This window comes from Rhinatrema bivittatum, chromosome 5, assembly GCF_901001135.1.
Source record: "Rhinatrema bivittatum chromosome 5, aRhiBiv1.1, whole genome shotgun sequence".
Classification (NCBI taxonomy): domain Eukaryota; kingdom Metazoa; phylum Chordata; class Amphibia; order Gymnophiona; family Rhinatrematidae; genus Rhinatrema; species Rhinatrema bivittatum.
In genome coordinates, this window is record NC_042619.1 from 252,447,297 (window position 1) to 252,459,833 (window position 12,537).

The 12,537-nt window shown below is 47.8% G+C and overlaps 1 protein-coding gene across 6 annotated transcripts in view; it reads right to left on the reverse strand.

Annotated features, from left to right (window-relative positions):
- The window catches only part of LOC115092668 (actin filament-associated protein 1-like 2), a 62,149-nt gene that overhangs the window by 30,228 nt on the left and 19,384 nt on the right, over positions 1–12,537 (reverse strand). For all 6 annotated transcript variants that reach the window (XM_029603842.1, XM_029603841.1, XM_029603844.1 and 3 more), the window contains exons 2-4: positions 6,880–7,008; positions 5,895–5,981; positions 5,229–5,296 (exon numbers count right to left, since the gene is read on the reverse strand). In XM_029603842.1, the coding sequence (XP_029459702.1) occupies positions 5,229–5,296; positions 5,895–5,981; positions 6,880–7,008 (284 nt within the window). The remainder of the gene's footprint in view (positions 1–5,228; positions 5,297–5,894; positions 5,982–6,879; positions 7,009–12,537) is intronic.

Genomic DNA, 12,537 nt, shown 5'->3' on the forward strand with positions numbered 1-12,537 from the left:
TTTAAATCCCGTGACTCAGTGCACACACGCACACCTAGAGAGGAGACCATGAGGAGCTAGATTTGGCGGCATTTGGGGTGCCGCAAGAGCAGGCCGCAACAGAGTTGGCGGCCAGGAGCAGCGGCGGCAGAGCTGGGCCTTCGGCTGGCGCAGGTGAGGAGACTTGTCGCGGGCTAGCACAGCCGGACTTCCTAACAGTACCCCCTTTACGTCCTCTCTTAGAAGGCTCGGGCTTCTCAGGATACAAGGTGTGAAACTGACGAAGAAGAGTCTTATCAAGTATGTTGGAGGTGGGCTGCCAAGTGTTCTCATAGGTCCCGAACCCCTCCCAAGCAATTAGGTACTCCCATCTCCTGTGATGAAATTGTATGTCCAGGATTTTTTTTTACTTGATTTCTTTTTCTGCTGACAATTCATGGGGTTCTGGGATCTCCCGGTGTGGCTAGGAGGACACCAGGGGCTTAAGGAGTGAGACGTGGAACGAGTTGTGTATTTTTAAAGAGGAAGGCAGTGTCAAGCGGTAGGTGACCGTACTGATTCATTCTGTGATGGAGAAGGGACTGATGTACCAGGGGACCAGTCTCATCGAGGGTACTCACAGCCAAATGTGGTGGGTGCTAAACCATACCCAGTTTCCAGGTTTGAAGAGAGGCGCAGACTGCCAGTGCTTATTGGCCATCTTTTCTGCTTCCTTGGCCACCCGAAGGAAGTCATGTGTGTGGGTCCAAAGGGCGTGCAGTTGCTGAGCGGTGAGCTGTGCTGCAGGCAATGACACCAAAAGGGTCGTGGGAAGTGGCAGAGCTGGTTGCCTACCATAGACCACCAAGAAAGGCGAAGAGCTGGTCGCAGAATGGACGTGCGAGTTGTGTGAAAACTCGGCCCAAGGGAGTAGAGAGGACCAGTTGTCCTGTCTGCTGTTCACAAAGGCGTGTAGGAAGGGTTTTAGGGCCTGGTTAGTGCACTCGGTTTGGCCGTTGCCCTGCGGGTGGTAGGCTGTGGTAAAGTCAAGCTGGATCCCAAATTTCTTGCACAAGGAGTGCCACAAGTTAGCAGTGATCTACCCTCCACGGTATGATGCGATTGCCAGGGGAGTCCATGTAGGCGGAAAATATGTTGGGTGAATAGTTGAGCCAGCTCCGGGGCTGAGGGTAGTTTGGGAAGGGTGGCGAGATGGACCAACTTTGAAAACCAATCTATGACCACCCAAATAACGTGATGGCCATCGGAGGGTGGCAGGTCCACCACGAAGTCCGTGGAACAATGGATCCATGGCTCCTTGGAAATGGGTAGCGGTTGGAGTAGGCCCCATGGTCATCTAGCAAGGGGTTTCTGCCAGGTGCAAGTCGGGCAGGAGTCGGCGTAGGCCTTGACATCCCCCTCTACTTGGGGACACCAGTAATAGCGCTGCAGTAACTCAAGTGTATGGGGTTTTCCAGGGTGTCCAGCTGTGAGAGAATCATGGGCCCAGGACAGGACCTTCTGTCGGAGTCGAAAAGGTACCACCGTCTTCCCTGGCGGAGTGGTCTGGGTGGCAGTGAGAACCACCTTCACTGGGTCAATGATGTATTGGGGAACAGACGGACAGTCTTCTGTCTCATAGGCTCTAGAGAGAGCATCAGCCTGAGTATTCCTGGAGATCAGTCGGTAGCGGAGGGAAAAGTTGAATCTGCTGAAAAATAACAACTAACAGGCCTGGTGGGGGTTTAGTCGTTGGGCTCAGTTGAGGTACCCAAGATTCTTATGGACTGTAAAGATTGGAATGGTGTGCTGAGCCCCCTTCAAGCCACTGCCACCACTCCTCGAGTGCCATCTTGATGGCCAGGAGTTCCTTGTCTCCAATGTTGTAATTCTTCTCAGCAGGCATGAACTTCCGGGAGAAGTAAGAACAGGGCAGCAGGGCTTCTTTCTGAGAATATTGGCTCAGAACTGCCCCTATGGCTGTGTCGGAGGCATCTATCTCCACCAGAAACGGGCATGTGGGGTCCGGGTGCCGCAGGCAGGTGTCTTGCAGGAAGGCACGCTTCAGGTCCTTGAAGGCGATTATCGCCTCAAGTGGCCATTGCTTGGTGTTGGCCCCCTTCTTGGTGAGGGCAGTAAGGGATGCTACCAGCTGGGAGTATTACGAGATGAAATGCCTGTAGAAGTTGGCAAACCCGACGAAACGCTGGAGGGCCCGGAGCCCTGTAGGTTGGGGCCAATTCTGGATGTTAGAAACCTTTCCTGAATCCACATGAAATCTTGTGGATGAGACAATGAAGCCCAAAAAGGGAAGCACCTCCTGTTCGAACAGGCATTTTTCTAGTTTGGCAAACAACATTGTGGTCCCGTAAGTGTTGAAGTACCTGTCTGACCTCCTAGCGAGATCCTTGGAGAATATCAGTACGTCATCAAGGTACACGATGATGCAGGAGTGGAGCATGTCCCAGAAGACCTCATTCATAAGTAGTTGGCATACCGCTGGTGTGTTACAAAGGCCAAAGGGTTTCACTAAGTACTCATAGTGGCCATCTCTTGTATTAAAGGCGATCTTCCATTCGTCGCCTGGCTTTATGTGCACAAGGTTATAGGCCCCTCGAAGGTCTAACTTCATGAATAGTTTGGCCCCCTGTAGATGGTCCAAGAGTTCGGGAATGAGTGGCAGTGGGTACCGCTCTCTCCTGGTGATGGCGTTCAGCCTGCAGTAATCGATACAGGGCCGCAATGATCCGTCCTCCTTCGCCACGAAAAAGAAGCCAGCTCCCGCTGGGGATGTGGACAGTCTGATGAAGCCCGTCAAGGTTCTCCCAAACATACTTGGACATGGCTTGGGTTCTGGTAGTGATAGAGGGTATACTCGCCCTCGAGGGGGCATGGTACCTGGAAGGAGGTCGATCACATAGTCAAAGGGGTGATGTTCAGGGAGTGTCTCGGCCCTTTCCTTGGAAAAAATGTCTGCAAAATCAGCGTACTGCGGAGACAAGGTAAGTGGGGTGGTAGCCACAAGAAGACCAGGGCGAGGCTCCTCTTAGAGGCAGGATGAATGGCACAGAGGACCCTAGGAGGCTATTTGCAGTGTCTGCCAGTCAATGCGAGGGGAGTGTTTCTGGAGCCAGGTGTATCGTCTTCTCCAGGATGAAGAAGGTGAGTTCCTCTTCATGAAGGATCTCGGTGCGGAGTCTCACAGGAGCAGTAGTGCGGGTAATCTTCCCGGGAAGAGGATTCCCTCAGATGGAAGAAATGGTCAAGATGGTTCTCAAAGCAGTGTGGGCAGATCCAGATGTGCGATGAGGTCCGCCAAGATAAAATTCCCTCCGGTGCCAGGGTCAATCAGGGCTTGGGTAGTGAAGTCCCCGTGGGCATGGCAGAAGGGCACAGGCACGATACATTGGGGAGCAGAATTGGCCTATTTCAAATTTTTTTTTTTTTTTTACTTTTTTTAACTTTCGGGACCTCCGACTTAATATCGCCATGATATTTCTCAAACAAAAATTAGGAAATACCTAATAGGGCCATCAACATGCATTTGCATGTTGCGGGCGCTATTAGGTTCGGGAGGGTTGGACGCACGTTTTCGACGCGCTATTACCCCTTATTGAATAAGGGGTAAAGCTAGTGTGTCGAAAACGCGCGTCCAAACGCGGGCTAACAGTGAGCTCCGCCGGAGCGCACTTACTGTATCGGCTTGTAAGATCTCAAAATAAAGGGCTATTAACTGTTCCCACAATATGGAGCACACATCTTTCACAAGTAAGAGATCATGTGTTTTCTATAGCGAGTCCAAAACTCTGGAATTCACTACCTGAGATGTTACATTTGATACCAGATAGAAAGAGATTTAAATGTGAGCTAAAAACATGGCTATTCAAAAACACATATAACCTAACTTAAAAACAACAGAAAGTAAAGAACCACAGTAATATAATTGACAAAAGTTATGAATTGAAGCATAAGGAATAAACTTAATGAGCATATAAGAACCTAAGCTCAACGTACTGACTAATATGTGAAATTTGTAATATCACTTGATTTTATGTACTTCTCGTCTGTTTTAGATACTTAGTTAATATGGAATGAACATTTAACTTGATGCCTGCTTATGAAGACGACCTCTGTAACCCATCTTTATTTGTTGAACCAGAGCTATGAATGTGGTCTTTATATGAAACGTCGGTATATAAAATGTTTAAATAAATAACCTTAACATGGACAAATTGGTAGATAAGGTGATAGCAAATGCCAGAAGGATGCTTGGTTGCATAGGGAGAGGCGTAGTCAGCAGAAAAAGGGAGGTGATATTGCCTCTGTATAAGTCCCTGGAGAGATAGCTTTTGGAATACTTAAGGATATTTGTTTTCGGTTTTTATTTTATTTTATTCCAGTGTTTATTATAACCAACAAAAATGGGAGAAGATCCATGGAAAAAATGAGTCATCTTTTGCCTACTGATTTTCTCCCATTTTTGTTTGAGAAATTTCTGGGAAAATTAAATTAAAACTGAAAAGGAAGGACCCTTTGATTACTGTATACAGCACCTTCAATAGGATATAAACCAAATCGAGTTGGTCCAGAGGGAGGCTACTAAAATGGTCAGTGGTCTTAATAGTAAAGTACATGGAGATAGATGTAAAGATCTACCCATGTATGTCCTGGAAGAAAAGCGAGATATGATAGAGACATTGAAATACATCCAAGGAATGAATGCCCAGGAGGCAGGACTCTCCCTCTTCTCAAGTCACTACACTGGCTCCCTACCTGTTTCCACATACAGTTCAGGTTCCTCTTACTCACCTACAAGAACCTTCACTCCGCAGCTCCTCACTGCCTCTCCTCTCTACACCCTCAACCTGATTATCCCACTCACAGTCTTATTGATTTTAGCACGTTTCCTAATAAATGAAAATCCCCAAGTCTCTTTTGCCTTGATTAGATTGTAAGCTTCCCTGAGCAGGGACTGTCACTCATGCATTTTTGTACGGTGCTGAGTACATCGGGTAGCGCTACAGAAATGATAAGTAGGACTCCTTTGGTAGAAAGGAGGCTCTAGAACAAAGGGTCATGGCATGTCGGGTGAAAGGGAGCAGACTCAGGCGTAATTTGAGAAACAGCCCTTTTCTTCCGTGTTAGTGGAGGGCCGTATCTCCACGTCAGGGTCACACAGCTGGTGGTGTCAGTGAAGAGCTTGGGCTCATGCGGTTGGGACTATCAGTGGAGAGCTGGAGGGGGTCAGTAGTATCTGATCTGCTTCTTACCTCTTCCTGAGGTTTCCTGGATGATGGAGAAAAGGGTGGCTCCTGGGGGCACACTGTGGTCTTTGTTCCTGCAGAGGAAATAGAAGAAGAGCTGGAGCTCCAGCTGGGACAAAATTCATCCATCACCAAGAAGCTGGAAATTGGACTGGACACAGGCATCCAATGTGAAACCAGATTCTATAACAAAACAACCCATCAGCCGGCCCTGCCGTGCCTTAAAGGATATGAATACTGCAACCGGCATGATGTGCTTGCACGAACACCGGTATATTAAAAGCTGTTAAATAAATAAAAAAAATAAGTCCCCGGGCATGTGAGCACCCAACTCCCTGGGATGTAGGGATGTGAATATATGGACATACACTGCCGTTCTTCCCACTTCCACAGGAATGTGAACACCCAACTCCCCAATCCCCAGGAATGTGGACATCCTGTCCTCCTTTCCCATCTTCTCCTCCCTCCTCCGTTCTTTCCCTGTTGGCATTAGACATAAGTCCAGGGAGTGGAACCCACATCCCAGGGTCTGACTTCACCAGCACGACCCTCCTCTAGTCTGCTTATTCCAGATACTGCTGTCTGGTGCCATAGACCTGTAAGTAGCAGCTGGCTCAGGAGCTGGTTGGTGTAAGTGGACCTGTTCTGGAGCAGCACCTTAAGCCTACTCACCATGATGTGGGTCGCTGGCAGAATCACTCCTGCTGCTGCTTCCAGATGTGCTGATGCAGCTCATCGTCATGTATTCAGCATCTTCAGCTATAGAAAGATGAGAAACGCAGCAAAGGTGCCATGAGATACTGCAGAACTCTCAAAAGCACCAAAGTGCCACCCGCCAGCTGCAGCCAGGGGTGAGCCTGGCAGAAAACTCCACGGACAATTCCCACTGCTCTTCATCTTCACTGCTCACCCTAAGTCAACAGGCGAGGCAGAATTAGAAATCCCAGAATGCTTTGCAAGTGACAGTCAAATAAAGGAACATGAAAGCTTCTGATGCCCTGCACAAGGGTCACCAACAAGCTTCAGGTGAAAAGGAATAGGCTGAGCCAGTCCTGGTTTTACCTATTGCACCTGTGGACTTGTAGTTCCATTTCTCAGTGGGGGGTATACTGGTATTGGCCTCAGCATCTCCCTGATGGCTGGAAGTGTGCTGGCAACCCTGCCCTGCCGTGAATCCCAGAAGTGGTCTACATTACTCTCTCCTGGGACAGGTTCCAGGCTCTACCAATGAAAAGGCAGCACGATAACCTGAATGAAGCTGCTTCCCAGTCCCCAGGGATGGAACAGCAATCCCAGTGCCAGATTGAAGATTTTGGTGCCATAGGCAGAGTGCCAACACGTGACCCTAAAGCAAGCAGAAATAGGTTCTCTCTGGCCTGAATATCTGAGGCCTTCAAACTTTGGCACCCTAGGCAATTGCCTAGGATGCCTATACCTAAATCCGGGCCTGACCAATCCTGCTGCTGAATGCAGCCTCAGTGTAAGTTCTTCTTCACCTCAGTACTCAAAAGTTTACTGCCAATCTGAAGGATACAGAACTTTTCACTTCTAACACTGGAGGGCTCAAGGGACAGGTACAGCGCAACCAAACCTTTCATCTTCAGGTTCTTCTGCCTGGGGCTAGTGCCATTACCCCCGTCTGTTGCAAGATACATACATGGAGGGTCCTGAAGCCGGGACAGGAGCTCAGCAATCGACTTTTTCTTGGCCTGAGCAATGAAGCTCAGATTTTCCCAGTCCAATATTAGCAGGAAGGCCTGAAGATCAGAGAGCAGCTTGTCCAGATCTGAGAATAGAGGGTGGGGGGATGGGGGAGGAGAGAGAGAGAACAGGAAACGCTGGGGGATTAACCTTCAGTCTTGTACACTCCCTGTAAACATCAGCAAGGCCTTGCAGCCATAAACAGGCACTCTCAGTGCCCCCTGCAATTCCGATGTGCCGAGAAAACCTCTTTCCCACCACCAGGGTTGCCAAGTCGCCCCCAGGTCAGTGAACTGGCTGATCCAGTCCTGGCTTTGCCCCATGGCACGCTGGGATTTGTAATTCAGATTTTCTTCAAGAAATCAATGGGAAACTGTGAACTACAAATCCATGCAAGCCATGGGGCAAAACCAAGTCCGGATCAGCTTGTTCAGTTGATGTGGCGTGAAGCTGCTGCCTGCCTCCTATTCCCCCCTCCCCCCCCCCCCCCATACACACACACTTCCTCCAAAATACATCCACTGCAGGAATGAGAGGACCACGGAGGCTGGCAGCCACACAAGCTTCCAAGGGAACCATGTCACCTCCACCCCCTCAGCTCCTTTCACATGAATGAATGAGTTTTGTTTTCAGAGTTGCATTTTAATTCAAAATTTCCTCCCCCTCAGGAAGGAGAAAAGAATCTTGTTTCTGAAATGAAGCACCTCCCCTCCCTTTGATACTTAGCGGATTCATTCTATCGTGGCACGGGGAGGCTGGAAAGTGCCCAATGTCGGCCTGAGCTGAGGACTCTTCCCCCCTCCTCTCTTGGGGCGCCAGTCTCTCGCAGCCTGCATTTCGATGCTGGCTGCACTTTATAGAGTGTTGGGGAGACCCTTCCCCCAAAACGTGCTGCCTTTCTCTGAGGGAGAGGGCAGAGGCTTTTGCCTGAATGAATCCTCTGTGTGTGTATCTGTCTCATCCACCCTCCTGGGGAGACAGGCCAGAGATTGTGTGCCCTGTATACAGCCTGGCATTTCTAAATCTAGAGAAAGGAAAGTACTCAGCAGCTGTCCTGCCCCCCCCCCCCCCCCCCCCCCCCCCGCCTCCCACCAAACAAGTCATCCCACACACCCAGCTCACACACTGAGGGGACAAGGAGATAATAAAGCTTCATGGAGGCTGTGCCTTGTACAAGAGATGATCTGAACTCGCTCCCTCCTTTCCCAAAGTGGCCAAGTCAGCCCTTGCCTGATGTCTTGTAGGGAGACTAGGCTGCTCTTGACTTTCTGATATCCCACTGCTGCATCCTGGTATCTGCAGGGCTGATTACAAATAAGCAGCGGGACTACAAATCCCAAGATGCACTGGGATATAAATTCAGAAGGCAGGACTGGTATTGGGGAGGTTACAGGCCATCTGCATACGTCTCCTAGCTGCTTTGGTGGATGACTCCACAAGTCCCCCACAACCCACCTCGGGCCTGAGCAGCTTCCACCCGACATTTCTCAAGCAACCATCAGGTACTGGGGAGGCTGCAGGCATTTCTTTATTTCCTGTGGCTCCAATATTTATTTATTTAAAGGTTTTTATATACCGAGGTATGGCTGTGTGCCTTCACCCCGGTTTACATGTACAACAACTAAATTACATTTGACAGTAGACATTTAACATTTCACAGTTTAACATTTAACAGTTTAACATTTAACAGTAACTGAGTCAGCTAAAAAAAGAAAAACTTGTTGCAATAAATCGTAGCATTTTGAACAGGGTCTGTCAGATGGGTCAATGAGGAAAAAAGGACAGTAATAGTGTAAAAAGCAAGAATTATCGGAAAAGCCTTGCTTATAATGACTGGAGTCATAGTTATAGGGGTGATATTATAACCAGGGGAGGTAAAGGTAAGTCTCGGAGATACATATATTCGATAAATTCGATGTGATCAGTGACTTGACCTGTGAACTTAACTGATACAGTCATGACCTGTGAACTTAACTGATACCGTCTTTGAATGTTTGGCTGAATATCCAATATATTTTCTCTTCCTAATGCTAATCCTCCCCAATCTTATTCCCTGCTTAAAACCACTATTAACAACAAGACCAGCTTCCCCAATCCCTACATTCTTTATCTCACCTGCCATTTTGTCATCTGCACAATCTGCTGCTCTTATATTTCAAAGTTTTCTTCCTTTCATCCAGTCATTTCCACTTTCCCTGACAGCATCTCATCCTTTTTGCTGTCATCACACCTTTAGGTCTCTTCTATGTATTCTCCTGCTCCTCCTACTTCTCTCAGCTGGGAATATAAATCCCCATCTTGGTTCTCCAAGGCAACTGTTAGGATTTTGCCTGCTATGCAGCCTTATCCTATCTTGTCTCCAGCCTGCCTTGTCTGTGTGGACTCACCATTATGATGTACTGCCGCCGCAGAGACCTACTAGCCCCAGAACCCAAGGGCTCAACCTGTGGGGGGAGGGAGCTGGCTAGACAGAAGACCGACCCTTGTCTTGCTCTGAGTCCTGCCTTGCAGTCCCGTGCCACACCCCATGTGGGTTTCCTGGACTCCAGGGCCCATAACAGCAACTTTCACCCCATTGATGCATATCAAACAGGTACCCCCTCCAATCTTATCACTAGTCCCCTTCTCCCTTCCTCTTCTCTTCCTTGCTTGTGCTCCCTAAGGAATGCCACTTTATTTCCAAGACATTTGCCTATATTCATGACCTCTTTATCTCTCATACTCTTCATCTCCTTGCCTTGACTGAGAGCTGGCTTTCCCCTGAGGAAAGTTGCTGCTCTGTCATGGAGGTTATCTTCTTCTCCCATATACCTTGCACAGAAGGCCATGGTGGTGGTGGTGATGGACTGCTGCTCTACCCCTCCTGTAGGTTTCAATCTCTTCCCACTCCCCCCTCAATTCCACTCCTTTTCTTCCTTTGAGGCTCATTCCATTCACTTATTCACCTCACTACCTCTCCGGGAAGCTGTCATTTATCAACCCTTGATATATCCCCCACCAACTTTGATTCCTGGCTTTCCCCTTCCCTTATTCTTGGCAACTTTAACCTCCATTTTTATTATTTATTTAACACTTTTTTATACCGGCATTCGTAGGACACATCATGTCGGTTTACAAGTAACTGAGAAAGGAAATTACAATGAACGAGGAAAGAGGGCTAACTGGATAATATACAAAAGTACAGGTGAAGAGAGTCAACGAGCAGAGTTACCACTTTGCATTCATGTTAGGGTTAGATAAGCAAGTGATGACTTGTTGATGAACCCTCTGACTCATATGCCTCAAAACTCCTTTCCTTAACCTCCTCATTTGATCTCCACCACCCAAGTATGGCCACTTGCTTGACCTAGTCCTTTCCTCAAGCTGTTGTCTCTCAGACTTCTCCACCTCAGTTCTTCCTCTCTCAGACCATCATCTGATAACTTTCACACTAAACCACCCTCCCTCACAGCCTCATTCAGTCACCACCAGGAATCTCCAAACTGTCTTATATCCTCTACTGTTTCTTCTTTCTTTCCTTCTCTGCATTGCCTGATTCAGGTGACTAAACAGTTTCTTCTTACACTCTCCTCTGCTTTAGACACACTTGTCCCTCCTCTTGCCTGTCCTGTAAGGCACACCAAACCCCAGCCTTGGCTCACCCCTAGAATTTGTTTTCTGTGTTCCTGTGATCACTCTGCAGAACATCTCTGGCTAAAATCCTGTGCCCATGCAGACTTCATACATTTCAAATTCATGCTGATCTCCTTCCAGTCTGCTATTGCACTTTCCAAGCAAGATTACTACATCCATCTAACAACTTTCCTGCATCCGATCCTTGCTGCTCTTTGCCACACTCAATTCCCTCCTCAAACTTCCTTCCCCTCCCTGCCCCACTTCACTCTCTGTCCAGACTATGGCTGATTACTTCCATGACAACATCCTCAAAATTAGTCTTGAGTTCTCAGCAAGGTCACCACTACCTCCCTCTTCCCCACTTCTTACCTCTACCCTTCCCCCAGCCTCCATCAGTCTCTCCTCCTTTTCTGAAATCACAGTGGAGGAAACTGATCATCATCTCTCCTCCTTCAAACTCACTACTTGTTCTTCTGATCTCATTCCCATCCAGTTCCTCAGTTTTGTCTCCACTGTAGTCATTCCTTCCATCTGTCACATCCTCAGTTTATTACTTTCCAGTGCTATTGTTCCTGCTGCTTTCAAACATGCTGTAAAAACACAACTCAAAAAACTCTCACTGGAATCTATCAACTATCGTCCCAACATCCTCCTCCCTTCTGCATCCAAACTACTGGAACATACTATTCACCTCCGCTCTTTTGACTTTCATTCATCTCAAGCCACTGTCAATCCACTCCAGTCTGGTTTTTTGCTCTCCATATTCCATAGAAACAGCCCTTGCCAAAGTCTCCAATGACTTGCTTATGGCTAAAATCAAAGGCCTTTACTTTGTCCTTATCCTGCTTGATCTATCTGCTGCTTTTGACACTGTTGATCACCACCTGCTCCTTGATACTCTGTCCTCACCTGGATTTCAGGACTCTGTCCTGTCCTGGTTCTCTTCTTACCTCTCCCATTGCACTTTTAGTGCTTCCTCTGCTGGATCCTCCTCTACTGCCGATCCACTATCAATTGATGTATCTCAGATTTCTGTCCTGAGCCCTCTTCTTCTCTCTGTATACTTATTCCCTTTGTGCTCTGATTTCCTCTTGAAGCTTTCAATAACAACTTTATGCTGATGATTCCCAGATGTATCTCTCTACACCAAAATTTCATCAGGAATCCAGTCCCAGATCTCAGCCTGCTTGTCTGACATTGCTGCCTGGATGTCCCACTGCCACCTTAAACTCAACATGACCAAGACAGAGCTCCTTATCTTTCCTCCCAAGCCCACCTCCCAGCTTCCTCCTTTCTCTAGTTCTGTAGATAACTCTATAACCTTCCCAGTCCCCTCAGCCTGTAACCTTGGAATCATCTTGGACGCCTCTATTTCCTTCTCTACACATATCCAAAACTCTGGTAAAATGTGCCATTTCTTTCTCTGAAACATCACAAAACTCCGTCCCTTCCTTTCTGAACACATTAGCAGAACTGTTATCCACTCTTTCATGACCTCCTGCTTAGACTATTGCAATCTACTCCTCACAGGTCTCCCAGTGAGCCAGTTCTCTCCACTACAATCTATCCAAAATTCAGCTGCATGTCTTATCTTTCACCAAAGTCACTGCACCCATATAACCCCTCTTCTCTAGTCACTACATTGGCTCCCTAGCCGTTCCCACATAGAGTTCAAGCTCCTCTTATCTATAAGAGCCTTCACTCTGCAGTTCCTCACTACCTCTCCTCTCTTTTCTCTCTCTCCACCCCTCTTTGTGAACTCCACTCATCAGGAAAGTCACTCCTGTCTGTACCCTTCTCTTCTGTCGTCAATTCCCAACTCCGAGCTATCCACCTGGCTGCACCATATGCTTGGAATAGGCTTTCTGAGCTGGTGCATCATGTTCCCTCTTTTGCCTTATTTAAATCCCATCTTTTTGAAGATGTTTTCAAATCTTAACCTCTGATTGAGCTGCTTACAGCTTCATTAACTTTTAACTATTGTCTTAGTTTCAACAAT